This window comes from Setaria viridis, chromosome 1 (genome assembly GCF_005286985.2).
Source record: "Setaria viridis chromosome 1, Setaria_viridis_v4.0, whole genome shotgun sequence".
NCBI classification, from domain to species: domain Eukaryota; kingdom Viridiplantae; phylum Streptophyta; class Magnoliopsida; order Poales; family Poaceae; genus Setaria; species Setaria viridis.
In genome coordinates this window covers 6772969-6790882 of record NC_048263.2, presented here as the reverse complement: position 1 = coordinate 6790882, position 17914 = coordinate 6772969, and the positions used below count along the sequence as shown (strand labels likewise).

General features: G+C 45.0%; 3 protein-coding genes across 3 annotated transcripts; 2 read left to right on the top strand and 1 right to left on the bottom strand.

Annotated features, from left to right (window-relative positions):
• Positions 1-669: 669 nt before the first annotated feature.
• On the top strand, positions 670-2266 carry LOC117848499 (auxin-responsive protein SAUR71). The gene has a single exon (XM_034729932.2). It carries the CDS (start codon positions 1550-1552, stop codon positions 1925-1927), a length of 378 nt encoding a protein of 125 aa, XP_034585823.1. The 5' UTR covers positions 670-1549; the 3' UTR covers positions 1928-2266.
• A 2459-nt stretch (positions 2267-4725) lies between these two features.
• LOC117848488 (cullin-associated NEDD8-dissociated protein 1) lies at positions 4726-15000 on the bottom strand. The gene is made up of 29 exons (XM_034729921.2): positions 14771-15000; positions 13651-13736; positions 13397-13566; positions 12571-12778; positions 11857-12022; positions 11595-11724; positions 11276-11390; positions 11035-11192; positions 10814-10937; positions 10563-10613; positions 10398-10480; positions 10230-10314; positions 10050-10151; positions 9857-9955; positions 9669-9779; positions 9508-9591; positions 9287-9427; positions 8739-8831; positions 8492-8613; positions 8249-8411; positions 7931-8167; positions 7161-7409; positions 6888-7073; positions 6650-6796; positions 6426-6542; positions 6122-6290; positions 5442-5519; positions 5223-5361; positions 4726-5075 (listed from the first exon to the last, which is right to left on the bottom strand). The coding sequence occupies exons 2-29, from the start codon at positions 13684-13686 to the stop codon at positions 4979-4981; spliced, it is 3660 nt and encodes a 1219-aa protein (XP_034585812.1). The 5' UTR covers positions 13687-13736; positions 14771-15000; the 3' UTR covers positions 4726-4978.
• A 213-nt stretch (positions 15001-15213) lies between these two features.
• On the top strand, positions 15214-16672 carry LOC117843772 (urease accessory protein F). The gene is made up of 2 exons (XM_034724477.2): positions 15214-15408; positions 15713-16672. The coding sequence occupies exon 2, from the start codon at positions 15744-15746 to the stop codon at positions 16521-16523; it is 780 nt and encodes a 259-aa protein (XP_034580368.1). The 5' UTR covers positions 15214-15408; positions 15713-15743; the 3' UTR covers positions 16524-16672.
• Positions 16673-17914: the final 1242 nt, after the last annotated feature.

Below are 17914 nucleotides of genomic sequence, written 5' to 3'. Positions count from 1 at the left end.
GGGAGCCGCAGGGGGGGAGGGGGGGGGGGGGGGTGTTTCGGGGCCTAGCAAATGAGGAAGGGGACGGAAAGAGATAAGACAGCTATAAAAAATCGAGTGTCAGGAACAGGCATAGCACTCGAGCGCGCGGTAGACAGGAAAAAAAAACTACTTAGCATATATAGCTAGCGACGTTGCTTTCACCTATAATTTCTATGAAAAAAATGACATTTTCAATAATGGTAACTAGTAAATTAAAAAGGTTTGACCGGCAGGAAATTTGTACGAGACTGAGTTCCAGATCGACCATTTTCAAATAACTTAAAAAGGTTTTTTGAACTTAAAAGACAAATGATTGAACGAAATGACATATGCATACCTTCTTATCAGAAAAGACATATATCTAGTGGAGGGACAGCCCAATCACGATATGTATCGTTCCATGTTCTTGCTGGTAGCATCAGGCGACGGAGAAGGCGACCGGTCGTCGCACATGAAGGGCTATCTAGCTGCTTCCGGTTCTGAACAGACAGCAGCATTGATTCACCGATATGATCGAGATGCCTGTCCTGAAAAAGTCGGGGCATGGACGCAGGATCGCTCTCCAACCGGTCCGTATCCACATTGACGATTTTGCCAGCCACGCTGTAACGACGTATACGTGCGATGCGAACATGTACTCCGACACGTATGTACGTCGCCGTAGAAAAAAAGTTCGCAACGGGGAAAAAAAATCTACAGCATGCGCTTGGTACAGCATTGACGTTTACTTTCCGACCGACAATAAAAGGAAAAAGAAAAAGAAAAAGAAAAGAGGAAACGAGGGGTACGAAGAATTGCACCAACTGGCCCATGCATGCAGTCCACGTGGGCCCCGTCCGGCTTCACTCCCTTCTCTGATACGATCCCATGCCCAGCTCCAGCTAGGACCTGCTGCCTCTTGCCTCGCCTGTCACGGTCGCGGCACGTCCCGCTCGGCCGCCGCAGCTTCCCCGGCCGTACGCGCCGGACCACGGAAGCGGCACGGCCGCTGGCGGTGGCTCACGGCACCGGAATTCATCGGAACGGCGGGACCCATGGCCGTCCCACCGGTCGGGCTCCGGCTCCGGCTGCCGGCTGGGCCACGCGCCCATGCACCGCCCGAAGCTGGTGGTGGCCTGGCAGTGGGGGACCAGACCACTGACAAGGGGCAGCGAGCGAGTGACCGCTGGTGGGTGGCTCGGTTAAAGGGCCGGCCGCCCGGCCAGGGTCAGAGCGACAAGTTGGGCCCGGCCCACCGGCTTTCTGTCGCCCGCCCCCCGTACCCCGCCGGGTACAGCCGGTACCACCACCTTGTACGACACGACCCCTCTCCGGCCCTCCGTCTCCTCCTCCCCCGCGGCCCCGCCTCCCCCCGGCTTCCTTTTATAAAGCGCGCAGCCCGGAGCTCCACCCGCACCGGTCGCCACCGCTCGCTCACTCGCCCAGTCCAAGCCGCAGCCACCCGCCTCTGTCCTCGAGCTCCTCTAGCCTCTCCCCCCTCGACCTCCGAGAAACCGCCTTTCTCCCTCCAGCTCCAGCTCCACCGGCCATGAAGCGGCTCCTGAGGCGGCTCTCCCGCACCGTGGCGGCGGCGGAGGACGGCGCCGGCCCGGCGGCGGCGCGCGGCCACCTGCGCCAGAAGAAGGGCAAGGGCGCGGCGTCGGCGTCTGCGGCGGTGGTGCCGGAGGGCCACGTCCCCGTGTGCGTCGGCGAGGAGGGCGGTCCCGTCGAGCGCTTCGCCGTGCGCGCCGAGCTGCTGGGCGAGCCGGCCTTCGCGGCGCTCCTCCGCCGCGCCGCGCAGGAGTACGGCTACGCCCACCCCGGCGCGCTCCGCATCCCCTGCCCCGCCGCCGAGTTCCGCCGCCTCCTGCTCCGCCTCTCCGACGACAACCCCTCCTCCTCTTCCGCCGCCGCCACCACCTGCTAGCCGCGATATTACGGCTTTGCCATGTCCGTTTTTACGGTTTTACCCCTGGGGTAGAATGTACAGAGGCTGAGGCAGGGTCGAGGGCAGGACGGGGATTTGCCTGCTGGTGCTCTTGATTTTTTTTACCACTAGCTAGTAGCTAGTACTAGTAGCACTGTAGCGGTAGCTGCTTGATGGTAGAACTACGGGTTTCCTTTTTTTTACCCCCTTCTAGTTCTAGGACTTCGCAGTGTGTTGTGCTAGAGAATTCGGTGAATTCGGCATTAACCATACATGTAATCCTCGATTGAGGCTAGTTTCATGTGATATTATGGAGGTAGCGAATTCTATTTTTCTTTACCACTACACCATTCAAAATCCTTTCTTTTCCTTTGCAATCCACCTTGTTTCGTCTGACATCTCATCGATTTGGATTTTGGAACGCTCGAATTTCGAACAAATTTTATGAGAAACCATGCACACTCATGCATTTTTCATCTCTACTCCACTGCACATTTTTTTGGGGTGAACATAAAAGGTTACCCGTGATTAAAGCTGGTATGCCAAGACGGTAATGGTGGTCCGGGCAAAGATAGCAAGCAAACCTACCGATCCGAGCAAAATTCCTAAAGGAAGCCGGGCACTGGTGCGTTGCCGCATCGGTCCACACAGGCGTCCCGGGCAACAGTACAAAAACACAATTTCATTGCGTCAAGACAACCGCGTCTCAGCCAGTCGTACACCTATACTAGTTCCGTTGAGCGAGATATTTGACAGGCTCGGCTCGAAGCTTCCATGGAGTTTGAAAATTCGCGAGGACAGATGGATGTTGCAGCAAGCAGCATCTCGAAATTCTGAATTCTACTCTGAAGAACCTGCCAATAAAAATAAGGTTAACAAACTGACACGAATTGCTTATCAAGATCTGCCAGTGCAAATGGCAAACACTTGAAGTCATAAAGATCGTGCAAGTAATTAGAAATGTATGATTAAGAAAGGCACGTTCTGCTTTTCAAACAAAGAAAGGCACGTTCTTCAGTTTAATACAGTAACTGAGTTGATTTTCCTTCAAAAAAAAAAAGACCAGAGAGCGCTTTCATAAGAATGACATCCTGGAATACTTGGCAGAAGATACGGATGGCCCAGATAGTAGCAGAGCGAGCGTCCGGCCGAACCGTAGTCCCTTGTTGGCACGGCATTGAACTGGGCGTCAGGCTGTCATGACAACATCGACAGGGACGGTTTTGTTTGGCGCAACTGAAACAGAAAAGGCACGGCCTGATTACCTTTCCCGCATCAGGCCACGGGACATCGGTGTCAAGGCCCCCCTGACGCGAAGGCGGTCGAGCTGACACCTCAAATAATCCCAGATGCACCCCACTGCTAAGTGCTAAGGAACCTGGGGAACCCTAGGATTTCCTAGGAAGCGGTTCGATTTCTCCGGAAAATCGGAAGGGCATTCCTGCGTTCCAAACAGACCTCAGAGTATCGAGCCTTCTAATCTCCATCGAGTGCGGCAAATAATGAAAGGGTCAGCGGTGCTCCAAATTTGCCAATGGATCGGAGGCTTTACTGAAATTTCAGGGACCCAAGACGTGTTGCATCGCCACGGGGGAACAGTGGAAAACGTGTGGCATTGCATCAAGGATTCAGGATTCAAGAGACGAAAACGAACAAGGCAGCATCTGATGGCTTGGGGTGGATTGCCTTCCTCGCACAAGCAGCCCCATGTGCAGCAGAGGAGACATATTGACCAGTACGGGTTGGCAATGGCAACTAACAACTGCTGCATAACTGTGGTCTCCTGGCTCGGAGGGGAAGAAGATTCAGCGAGCGTAGCTTCCGAATCATTGTGCCAGAGGCCACCAGCGTGAACCAACCTGCCCCTGAATCTCCCTGCCCGGATAAACTAATCATGCTGCTGCCGTACGCCATCATGTAGTGCACAGCAGGTGAGCAGCTGCACATAAAAGTATTTTTTTTTCATTTCCTCAGGTTTGAACAGACGAGATTTTTTTTTATAAAAAATGCAAGTTTTATCACCAACCAAGTGTTCTACAACTTGATGTTGACAAGTGCTCTCTGATTGTTGTGTGGACGACCGAAAGGAGGAAGGACTAGTCCACCGCTGGTTCCTACCTCCGTTGTCACATGGCGCGCGCCAGGAAGTTTCTCCTCCCAATCCGTAGCTCCTCGCAGCCTGGTGCTTCCCGCTGCGCTTGCGCAAGAGCAGAAAGCCAGAAATGGAGGTATGGGCATGGGCCAAGGACTGATGAGAAGGGAAATTCGAAGGAGACGGGCGAACCTTGCCGGCCATGGCGCGTGAGGGGAGAAGAGGAAGGAACTGCTGCAGCCGCTGCGGGCTAGCACGTAGCCCAGGCAGGTAGGTTCAGGTCACGTGCAAGCGCAGCGCAGGCCTAAGCGCGGCGCAGCAAGAGCTCATGGCGTGACTGCGCCTGCGCCGTGGCCCGTGGGCGGCCAAGGGATGGACGCGTCGCAGGGCGGGCAGCATCCCCGTCGCGGGAGAGCAGGCAGGGCAGCGGGTCGGAGAGACGGAGCGGCGACCGGAGATGAATCGTGAAAGGTTATGTTGTGGCAGCAGGCGGAGGCAACTTGTTCAGGGAAGTGTAGGACTCGAGATGGGAAGTGTAAGAGGGAGTGTGGATAGCCGAAACTTGACGACTCATCCCTACATTATGCTACAATTAGCCGAGCAAAAGGTTAGATACGTCGATGCAACAGATGTGCCGTTGCAAGTTTCGCATCACGCGTAGGGCAACAGAACTTGCACCTGCAAGGCCTCAAAGCACAAAAGCAAATGTCAATGTCAAAGTCTTATCTCTACTAAATTACCACCAGATTTTGTACAGACACAATGCCCAGCATTCAAAGACAACCACCGATATCAGAAATCCTCGCAATCATGCGGAAAGGGGCAAAGGAATGTATAAACCTCCTAGCTGGCATCCCGGGCTGTCCCAGGACGAACTTACGGGAAGGAGCAAGGCAGGACCGACGAGCATGTACCACTCTGAGTTTAACCTATCTTCTAACATGTACAAAATCCGGATTTTATTCACTGCGCACCGAGTTGTACTTCTCAGCGAGTGCAGGAGTAGACACGATCTTGTTCATCAGATTCTTGAACCGTATACTGTAGTCGCTGCCACTGCATAACATAATATAGATATTTTTTAAAAAAATGATAATGTGCAAAGATATAACGGTTCTGGAATGATGTAGTTAAATCAGGTCTTAAAAGCTAAGATAGGATAAAAGCTAAGATAGGATGATAGGATTGAATCAAGACTTTGACCTTATACGGCTCAAAGAAGATATGGCTCGAAGAGCACTACGAATCATGTCTTCATTCCGATCAACCTCCTGCTTCACTGCATCGCCCTTGGGTTTGTGGTTAATAGTTTTCTCAATAGGTTCCACTATGGAGTCCAAAACTGAAACAGCAACACACCAATATTAGAAGAGCAGCTGCGACATGTGAAACAACACTTAAAGGTTATAGATTACAGCAGACCTGCAAGAACAGCAGAAGGGCACTTGTCTGCAAGCTTTGAGAGAATCAAATGGCAAGGCATCTTTACATCATAATGATCTGCAGTTAGCATTGAAGTAAGCCTCACTAAAGGAAATGCACATGACAAGCTCATGCTGAGAAATACAGAGCCAAAGAAGCTAATTCAGGAAAGGGGTAAAAAGATGAAACAAATGCAAGTTTGGGTAGGTTCAGTGAAGAAATCCCAATATATGTCGATGATTGTACTAACATGCAGGTTGTATGTTTAAACAGAAAGTAAACACATCTCAGTGCTGTAATATAGATAGAACAAACAGATTACGAGTGCAAGAATAATTTCTAAGGATGAAATATTTCAGGCAACAAGTGGTACAGGAAAATTCGGGAAAGATCACCAAGGAATGTTTATGCTGAATCAATTTACCAACAGGTGAAACAACTAGATACTGGGCCCAATTATATCCTATACAGGGGGAACATATAACAGTCAAGTTGTTCCTTCTATCATGCTGCTAAAAGTAACAAAAGACAAACAGTCCTTTCTTGTGATACACACAAAATCTAAAAGGCCAACAATGGTACCACCTGACAAGGCATGTCTACTAATTGGGGACTGCACCTGGTTGACTTGAATTCAAAATGCAGTTATGGATTGTGTAAAGTGACAAATCTGTACTTACCCCCTAAGCCAGATAGGAGGAAAGGTACAATAAAGGACGACGGATTCACTTGATCAAGACAACTGTCCAGCAACGTGTCCACACATTCAAAGGCAGCTTTCCTAAGTTCAAGACCATCATCTACAACATGTTTAAAAGGCCCAAGATCAACTGTCCTGATCAATTCTTGCTGCAAAGAAGGACATCATTACTTTTAGGATGGATTAGATACAGGGTAACATGAAGTAGGATGCATATTATGATGCAGACTTCCTCTGTTACGAAGAGCTTAAAAATATAATACAACTATCAGATGAGAAAATACCTTTATAACAGTTTGGTCATACAGAAGAGGTAGTAATTCTGGAAGAAGACCTTTAATCAAACTTGGCTTGTTGTGGGCAGCTGTGCTCAAAGCCAGAACCGCTGCTCGTCTCACATGCTGTAAAAGGCAAACAGAAGATCAAAAAAGAAAATGAGTTGCACATCATGCATTCATGCCACCATCTCGATATGATGCTATTTAATTATGTAAAGAAGTATCATTACCCTATCACTGTCTTTAATCAACATCAGGAAAGTAGATATCTCAGAGTACATGATTTCATCTATTTTTTCAGGCCGTTCAACAATTGAGTATTTGATAGCAATTGCAACTGTAGATCTTGTGTTTGCTGCTGGGCTAGACGTGCGCACCTAAGCACCCAATAAACAAAAAGAGAATCCATTAGGAAATCAAAGCAAAGTAACTTCTAAATGGATAATAGCATGGCTATCCATGTCACACCTTCAAAGCAGGGATTAATTTTTTTGGTTCGATCAGTGCAATTTTTCCTAAACACTCTGCAACAACATTCCGAACTCCCTCCTCTTCACTTTCACAGTGATTAAAGAGCAATGCCAATATCTTCTCAATGTTTGAATCCTGGAGCTCGCTCTGGCCATTATGATCAACAGTTTGCCGCACAATTACCTGAAAGGTTTTGAATATGAGCACACAGGTTAGGCAGCAGTTAGATGGGGAACACATCTTACACTCCAAATTCCAATAGCAACTGACCTCTTTAAGCGAATGAAGCAACAGATATTGCTTCTTCTGTTGATTGTCAATCTGATCCAAAATAAATGGTAAATACTTGGACAGGTTGCCAACAGCAATGTTTCCAAGTGCATAGGATGCTGCAGATTTAATCTCCTCAAAAGGTGATTGAAATGATTCAATGACAATGTTCTCAATCTGAACATGATTGCTGAGGTCCTTCCTCCTTCCAATTTCACCCAAACATAACAAGGCCATGTGTTGTTTAGCCTGAAGATCAAGATCATACAAAATTAGCAGATGAGAATTATTATTATTTACATCCACAAAACCATGCAATCAACCTATGCAACTAATAGTTATGATGGCCATCAAGGCTAATAAATCTAATGTCTATAATTTAGTAATGTTCATAACGGCTAATGCACTACTACCAAAGTTTTTATGAATTTCCCAATTACCAAATAAAGGAGTAAGATTGGCAGATGGCAGATCATCAGCAAGAATTTGCTTATAAATTATGCAATAAAGATTGTTTTTTGACCTCACAGAAACAAAGATCCCTCAGGACAGCAACTTAGCACCATAGTAATTTTCAAAACCCAATCAATATCTGAAACAAATAAGAGGTCCACCTAGTTATTCCTATGGATAAAACTTCTAAAATACTTAACTGAGAATGAAGACAAACACATCTTTACACCAAACGGCACATGCATGACGTGGATGAAAACAAGTAAATCTGCTGAAAAAGGAATATATCCCCTTTATCAGGAGCAACTAAGACTTACAGAGTTAGAAGCGCTGTCATCTTTTAAAATGCCTTTAAGCATTTCAATTGTAGCCGCGCACTTCTGGTCACCAGCTGCTAAGCATAGAACAGCAACACACTTAGCAATGGAAGACAGTGCTTGCTTGGCAAGACCACCTGACTGTGACGGCTTAGCAACAGAAATAAGGGAATCCAACAAAGCATCGAAGCTAGTATTTGCAGATTGGACTAGCGAAGCAAAAAACCTTTGAAGGGCCTGTAAAAAACATCATATGTAAAAAACATTTCAAGTCTGCTGCTGCTGCTGCTGGCCACGGTAGTGTTGGGGGTGGGTTACCTGCAGTGCTTGCCCTTGCAAAAGGGCACTCCTAATCAAAATAAGTGCCTGAGGCAAAACCTTGTTCCTCACAGCTAAACCAACATTTTGAATTGATTTCCTGTCAACCATTATTGTGCAGCAAAGTTCCAGTGCAAGAGCAGTCATATGCAAATCCATGTCACTGCCACAATTAAAAATAAGTCAATGTAGGTTGTAATGGAAGGGCATATAAGGGTTGAAGAAGAAAGCTATAAAACAAACCTTATGAGGGTAGAAAGTTCAGCAATTATTGTCTCATACGAAGAAGAGCCAATTTGACCACCATATGTGACAACCAAAGAATTAAGTGTTCCCAGTGTTGCCTGCCTAAGAGCTCTGTTGGCCTGTTACATAAGAAAGAAAACGACTAAGGTGCAGTCTCGCAGTTCACTGCCAAAGCTAATCTTATTCGGAGGGGGAAAATAAATCAAAATAAAGTCAATAAAGGTTCATGTATGTATATCATCACCTTACGAAGGAAAGCTGTGAGCTCAGAAACAACATGGTCCAGGACACATGAGAGATCAATACGGAGGGGTGAATTCGCAATAACTGAGAATGCCTGTAAAGTAAAAAATATTTTGAGTATACTACAAGTGATATCAATGAAATGTGAAATGGTTCACAAAAATAGGTAACAGATAAATATAATAGTCAGTAAATTCCCAGGCGTAGGCATCAAGCAATATAAGATACAAAAGATAAAGTGTGTTACCAAGGTCCAAACAAAAATAACTAAATTAACTTTACTCCAGCAATGATTGAGTAAAGAAACATAGCCAGTATGGAACCATTTCTCTTCCATGCAGATGTGAGACTCAAGGACTGATCAGAACATTTGCATTTATTCTTGCATTGACCAGAATACATTGATTCTTTATTGATGAGGGTTGTAACTAAATTATTTCTCTACTATACAATCCTCAAAACAGTGTTTCAGCATATGATCTTTAATATTAAATAAAAACGTCATAAACTAGCAGTTCACAATGTTAAATCTGAATTTCAGAAGCTTACCTTGACAGCTGTAAGTCTTGTTATTTCATTACCCATCCTATCAACAAGTATGGGAAGGCATGCTGGTAATTCTCTTTGAAGGCCATCACCAAAAGTGGAGACCACCAGACTCATGCATGATATGGCACATTCCTTAACCTCCTGGGAGAATATATAAAATTTGCATAAGTGGATGCACGTGCACCACAAACACATGAGAGGGGCAGGGAATTTGGTCAAACCTGGTCCTGATCTTGATTAGCCAAACGTCCCAGTATAGCGTTATAGATTGGACCAATATATGGCCTGAAATCCACAGCACTTGCCTGCATCACAAAATAACGAAGTTAAAATAAAATAACAGGGCGCTTCATGTCTGCAAAGCAAAGAATACAAGATTGACCTCGAGATTTGGACGAAGGACACGGACTAGTTCTCCACACACCCGCAAAGCCTCAGCAGTGACTTTATAATATCTATCTCCAATAGCAGATAATATAGGGGCAGAAAATGCCTGATAATTTGATTTGAAATCAGCAACCGCTCCGACTGTCTTTAAAGATCATTGTATACTGATAGAAGCTACTGTACCTGGATATATGGATGAAACACAGATGGAAAATGTGAAGCCATAACAAGCCTTGTAAATACAAGGGCTTCAATCTTCAGGTTGGAGGTAGAAGATTTATCCTGTCAAATTAGTGGTAAGTTAACGAACGTTTCAAAAAAAAATCATAAGGGTATGTTTTCACAAAGAAAATCTAAGCGAATGAAAGACACTAACAGTCAAAGCCTTCTCAATCCCAGGAACAAGTGAGCCAAAATGATCAGCAAGACAGTCTGGTAGTACAACAACAAGCTCCTTCAACACAGAAAATGCTCCAACCTGAAAATGTTGGTAATAAAATCAGAATCAGATCTATCATCCCAGAACTATGAGTCGCAGGATAGTTGAAAAACAAACCTTTGTCTTGATCGATTTTTCACGTAACTGCCTGTTGATAGACTTGACAACTTTTGGCACCTCTTGTTTCAGCAACCATCGAGGACTGCAAAGCAAAACAGATTGATGCATGGGGACAGAACATAGAGCATACAGTCTAAATGCATAACTTTTCTGCAACAGCCTCACCTCGACTCATCGATGTCACCTTGTCCTTTTGTTACATTACCAGTTTGGCGTAACAACTCAATGAAGGTGTTGAATATGTCCATCTAGAATCAGATGGAAGCTTCATAAGAATTGGCAATTAAGACAGCTCAGATTTTATATACAAATTAAATGCCTTGTATTTACCTTTACATTCTCCTCTCTTTCCCTAAACCGTTCAATTAACTTCGGGCAAGCCTGCAGAAAACAAAATATACTTGTCAAACTAAATGCAGGCAAACTTGATAGTATTGAAGACAGATTATCTAAGTCATTTTTGCAGCTGGTAAACAGTATCTCCAAAACATTGTAAACAACAGGGCATAAATGGAAAGATGCTTCATAGAAAAAAAATGTCAAATGATCACATGTTGGTTTAATTTATGATGCCAACCAACCTCCAGATACATCTTTGACAACATTTCAGGACGAGATACTATAACTGCAGATAGGCACTTCGCTGATGCCCTACGGACTTTCCAACTCGCATCCTCATCATCTGTGTACTCATTCGCACTCTCACTGGAGCAAACGTGTTAAAACAGCATTAATTATGTGAACTTGAGCCAATTGATCTATAGGGTGGTTCTGTAAGCAACTAAGCATACTAGTGACATACTCATCATCATCCTCTTCCAGGCCTTCCTCATCGGTATCCTCCTCCATGCTATCAGTGAAATTAGGATCATAGCTCACATATTCCAAAGCAAGATTCAAAATGCCCTCACAATATGGTGATATATCCCTTGGGCACCTGAGCATAAAGCTCTCGAGAGCCTGTACGGCAGGGGGGGAGTCAGAGCAAATTCAAAGGACACTCATACAAAACAAATGTTCAAAAAATAAAAACAGCTTCCCACCTGCAAGCTGTATTCACGCAGCTCTTCATCATTTTCGGATGCACTTCTACAATAGCTTATAAGCAAAGGAACAGTTTCACCAAGATGTGGCCCAAAACGGTATCCAACAGAACGGCTGCAAGTCAAAAATGCACAGGGTTTGAAGACAGATAAGATTGGCAAAATTAGTAATCTAAAAGCATGTACAAGTACAACCCACTAACATTCAAACTTAACCAAATATTTTCCTCAAAAGCTAACCTGAACAAATGAACATAATGTATTCCCTAACATTATTAAGGACTCCTTGCCTACAAAAGTTTCAAGATAAAACATGTACCTTAGAGAACCAATCATTTGGATATTTGTTCGGGTGATTTCAGATTTTGCACTTCTATTTTTAAGCAATTGGACAACTTGCAAAGTTGTCTTTGCTAACAAATCATCAGATAAACTTGGGGCAAGCGATGCTGCAAAACAGAGTAAAGTGTTACTGGTGGTTTTATATACCTAGACCTGCTAGGTCATAAAACCTACAGAAATCATTTGCAGGAGATAAAAAGAATAATAAATACAGCAAATTCAGAAGTGAGTTGACTTACCAATACAAGAAACAGACTTTTTTCTGACGCTTGCTTGGTTGGAACCCAACTGGGATAAAAGTGCAGTGAGCATATACTCATGATCTTTTGTGATCAAGTTGCCAAATCTATGAAGCACATCCCCCAATATATCAAGGCATTCACATTTAATTTCAGCACCTTTTGCCTGCCAACAAACGAAGAATTACATTTATACGCTGTAAAATCAAGAAATGGTCAAATACAACCTTCATTGTAGTGGCTAAAATCTAGAAAATCTGGTAATACTGAATTAAACAGGTAGAATTTGAAAATTTCTGTAGTTTCGCCATGATAATCAAACTGAAAACCTTACAGGCTCAGCTCAACTTGAAATAAATCCTATTTTTAGAAAAGCAACTTAAAATAAAGATTTGAAAAGGCACAACCATTAGGTAGCACTGCCGTTAACAATGATGATTAAGATTCCTAACTGGAAGATAACTACAATAGCTTCAACATTGTGTTGCAATACTTATGTTGCTGTCGATTTGAACAACCCAGATAGTAAATTTTCGTTGCAAAAGATGCAGAACAAATGAATGAACTACAGGACAGTCATGCATACAACCTATGAGTTAGAAAGGTCAGAAATCAAAAGCTTAAACAGCACAATGAACACATCGATTGGATCTGAGAAAATAGAGGCCTGAAAATGCACAATTTTGATACTAAGAAGCGAAGTAGAAAGCTTACAGAATTGACACCCTTTATGAGCTGCGGGGCAAGAGAAAGCAAAATCTTTTCAGCAAGTGATGATGTAGTAACTTCTGCAATGATTGTCTTCAGGGCTATACTAGCAGTATCTCGATGCTGCTCCTTTCCATTGATCAATTTATCACAAAGTTTGTTGGTCATCTCCACTACCTTGTCCTCACCAACCTTCTTGACAAGTGGAGCCAAGCTACAAAGATGGCATTACAGGGTATCAACAAACGCCACAAGCAGATAGCAAAGAACTGTGGGAAAACAACCTAAAACTATTAAAAGCAAAATTCTATGCATCGAAGCTTGCAAAATGCAATTACGGAGGCATGCCAGAAGTACAGCAAATGTATGTTCTTTCATTGAAAAAAGTCACCTTAATACACAGCTGAGAGTAATTCTACACTGTGAGTAGCAACATCAAAATGCCACCAAATTCTAGCATTAAAGAGCAGTAGCGGAGCTTGAGCAAAGCTACAGGAGGGGCCAGCCTAAGTAATTAAGCTCTCAATACATTGACAGTAGCCATTTTGCTACTGTATAAGTAGAAAATTGTGTTTCACAGGGGGGACGTGGCCCACTATGGCCTCCACTAAGCTCCGCCTCTGTTAAAGAGGATAGTCTACAACAGGAATATCTTTAGCATGCATGATTGCAAACCAACCACAGACAACATAACCAAATGCGAATTTATTGTTTTATACAAGATACATTGAACAGACTCGAAAAAAATACCAAAAAATAGTATTGAGTAATGAGATGATATATTGTGGCCAGGAAGTGGAGGGGTTGGAGCAAATAAATGCAGAAGGCATACCATTTTACAGCTAAACCAGAAACATCCCCTGAAGCATCTTCCAGTTGCTGAAGAACAGTACTCGTTAACTTCGGCTCAAGGTCTTGATCAGCTTTGAAGCTCTCTTTATTCAATTCGCTAAGCAGATCTGATGTTGCCATATATCTGTAGTCTTTATCCTTCCCTGTCATCTGAAAGAGCATTTAACAAAGTTTATTAGAAGTCAACGGATATCCAGTCTAAACCTACTTCATGCAAATTAGTTTAGTGGTTACCTTCTCCAAGATGTTGGTTATGTTTAAATTTGCCATTTTTTGCAAGTCTGTCCAAAGCGCTCTTCAGAGTATTCACCAATGTCCTGCTGGAAAACAAATTGGGTAAGCAGACAGCCTAAAAGAACATATCTTCATTGTTGAATGTTCATCTGCTGGTATACATATAGCACTCGGTAGTGGCAGGAGACATTGAACAATGGTTAAATTAATTATATGATCCTAATGGGAATAACCTTTTTTTGGTACAGGAAATCCTAATGAGGATAACAATAATTTAACTCCACAGTGATGCGCGGTACCCAGAGAAAAAGGTTTCATTGCAAATTTGCAACGCTATGCTCCTTTTAGCCACAGAGTACTGTTACTTGTACAGACAATATCATTACAGTGGCAATCTAAACTTCGATAATTGAAACAAAATTAACCTATAATCATATTATTTGTAGAGAGCGCCAAAGAAGATACTTATACTATGCATGAAGCAGAAGCGGCGAGACATTGACAATTGTCTTTTTGTAGATATGCCAGTGGGCAACCAACCAAAATTAACATAGTACAAGTATGCAATCATGGTAAGTTGGCAACGCCTAACGTTACCGCCAGGTGTTCGTAACGCCTTACGTTACTGCCAGGCATCCGTAACGCCTACGTTACTGCCAGATATCCGTAACGCTTTTCACTGCTGCCAGGTGTCCGTAACGCCTTACGTTACCGCATGGGAGTAGGCAGGACGGATTCCTAGCGGCCACGCAAATGATCTACAGGAGAAATAAATACAAACTACAGCATGGCCACCCTAACACAGCAGGTACAAACTGAATGTGGTCTAGGGGTTCACCCCCAAAATAATTAGTGGAAAGTAAATTGCAACTACATCTAGGGTACCAGCAGGTATTCTACTATGCATAGAATCTAATGCCGATCTCGCGCACGGGTGAAGAACACCTGATCGAAACACTGATAGATTGGATTGAACTACACTAGCAGTGCACGGCGTCACGCAGCGCTCAAATCCACAACAAACTGCATGCGGAGAGATGTAGATTCCACTGAGGAGAGCAGATGAGCACCCCCTCCGAACAAGGGCATCAAACCAAGCGAGAGAGCTAGGGTTACTCACCGGCGAATGACGAAATCAGTGCACGCCCGAACGGATCTCCGCTCCGCTCAACTCCACCCCACTGGAGCGAGGGTTGAGCGGGCTCACGGCGGAGTGGGGCGCGGCGGGTGGAGCGAGGATCCGGCTCCGGCGCGGCGTGACGGCCGAGCGGGCCAGGGAAGATGCCGGCGGCGGTGTGTGCTCCGCTACACTAATGGGGATTCGGGGAAGCCTAGGGTCTGGGCTTAAGAGGAGCCTTGGAAGGTGGTGAGCCGTCGTCGGCTAAATGGGTCAGAACTCAGAAGCCTGATGAGTCCGTGTGGGTTGTGATGGGTTAAGGATGGATTGGATCGGGCCATGATGGTTTCATAGGCTGGTAGAGGCCCATGCGTCCTCTAAAAAACTATTCTCTTGCGTCCCCGCCCCCCCCCCCCCCCCCCCCCCCCCCCCCCCCCCCCCCCAACCCCCGCGTTCGCGGCACCGCTGCGGGAGGGTCAACCCCCGTCGTCGACCTCGACCTCGAGGGACTCCCTGTCCGGCGGATCGACGCAGCGACCTCTTGGTTCCCCGCGGAGACCTCTAAGCCGAGCTAGCCCTCTCAGCCGCTCGCCGGCGACCTTCGACGTCTTGGAGCAAATATCTCTGTCCAAACAACTAAGGTACTCGCCAATTCTTGTTCATCTGCCATCTGGTTCCAAAGGTTCTATCTGTGCTGCAAAGCTTGCGTACGTGCGACCCAATTCTAGATCATGTTCGTGCATATTACTGTGCTATATGACTGACGCTCCCAGGGTGTTTGATGAAATGCCCGGCTGCGAGTTCATTCTTGATTGGATGACTCAATGGCAAATATATTGCCTGTGGGAAACGTCTACAGTCCAGATAGTTTGTAGATTCTTGCGTGCAAATTGCCAATGTTTTCTGGCTGTGACCTAACCATATTATGATTTTGCTCCTTTTCAGTACTGAAGATTGGCCCATCCACTCTATTTTGATGCTAATGGAGTCAGATAGCCCAGTTTCGAAGAAATCAAGATTGCTCCAATCAGTGGATTGTGCAATGGAGGAAGCACCTTCCAATGCAGTGGGTGTGAATCAGAGTCTGCATTGGACCCAATGGCAGATACTGGACTCCATTCTCCCCACTGGCGGTTTCGCACACTCCTACGGTCTTGAAGCTGCTATGCAATCTCGCATGGTGAATGACCAGGAAGACTTGAGGTCATTTGTCATCCAGGTCCTGGAGAACACTGGCAGCCTTCTGCTTCCGTTTGTGTACTGTGCTAGCAAGTTCCCTGATGCAGGGGCATGGGTCAAGCTTGATCAGTTGCTGGAAGCTACATTGACGAACGAAGTCAGCAGGAAGGCATCTGCATCTCAAGGCTCAGCTCTGCTGAGAGTGGCTGCGTCTGTCTTCACTGAGATTCAAGCGCTGCAGGATCTCCGGCGGACATTCCTTGGTTCTAAGATCGTATCATTTCACCATGCACCTATATTTGGGTTGATATGTGGTCTGGTCGGATTCGACAGCGAGACAGCGCAGCGTGCTTACATGTTCGTGACGATGAGGGATGTGTTCTCTGCTGCAACAAGGCTCAATCTGATCGGGCCGCTGGCTGCTTCAGTGCTGCAGCACCAGGTTGCACCGGATGCTGAAAGGATGGTGCAGAAATGGAGGGACCGTGATGTCGCTGAGGCATCACAGACTGCCCCTCTGCTTGATGCTTTGCAGGGCTGCCATGCTTACATGTTCTCCAGGCTGTTTTGCTCTTGACAATGAGATGTACTATTATTTCTTCTCCTTTATTCCCTTTTCACTTGATCAAATGATCTTCAAACACAGGCAGCACATGGATCAGTTTTATGATAAATGCACCAGTAGTGCTTTGGTATTATTCTGATGAATTCAGTTAACCAATGCGACGAATGGTTACTAATGCAATGCAGTTGAGTGAGGAAAAGCTTCAGATGAATCCAGGGACCTGATGAGCATTTCATTTTACTTTTACCTAATCCTGCTGTGGGCCTGTGTAAATTATTAATCTTTAAGATGAAGCAGATTATAGGCTTGCCAAGCCCTTTTCGTACAATCCAAAGTCACAGAAAACAAGATGGAACATGTGAGATACATCCAAACGATGTCTTGAATCTTGATGGCCTTATGATGCTTCTTCTCACCTTTTTTCTGGTTTCTGTATGCATTACTGATTACCCATTGCATGACATAGCGTAGATCAGGGACTCGCCATGTTGTTTTATATGATATAATCTTTCACATAGAGTGGATTAGGACATTCTGTCTGCATCTTTCCATATTCTACATCCAGACAGATTGAGGAAAGTAAATTTGATATCCGTAAGTATATATTAGCAGCTGATATATTAAATTTAATTAAGCATTTGGTTTGTATAGCTATGAAACTAAAAGTTTGTCGCAATGTTTTAAAATAGAAAATAATCAATATATAGTTATACTTTAGATGCATAATGTAGATTTCATATTATTTAATAAGTATCAAAATATGACATTGTGAGAAAATTACATATATCCAATGCAAGGGCTCCTTCTTTCTATTCTGTCTCACGTCCATAGAATCCGGTATTGATCATGCGCCTCCCTCCGGAGTTCGTTTCTCCTATCCAGCAGCAAGATGTGATGTTTGTATTTTCACTGGAGGATCTGTACCTGTTGGGATTTCTAGATGTTAGCCACAACAAATGGCGTTTCTTCAAAGATGCGAGGCTAGAAGGAAGTGAACACTTGGATGCTGAACATGCTGGAGCACGACGAGCAAGACTGTTCTCGCAGGCCCTGCCGCGTTCAAGCCAATCTTTCGCTACCTCACATACAGTGATGCCTTCGCGGCTATCAACGTAGTGCGCAACAAGCTAAAGCCGAAGCCGAGGGTGGTGGTGGATGCAGCGGATGTAGAGGCAAAGAACCTGTTGTTGATGCAGACTCCAAGGATGACGACAAGGATGCCAAAAATGAGTTTGAGGATGGAGAGGGCGCCACCAAGGAGGAGGGCTCAGCACCCAAAGAATGCAAACAGATGTTGCTTTCTATTTGTGATTTTTCTGTTGTTGGTGATCGTTGTTAGGAGCTTTTGACTTTAGCTCGATCTATCATGTGAGTGGTTGACTGGTCGTACCCCACCATCGATC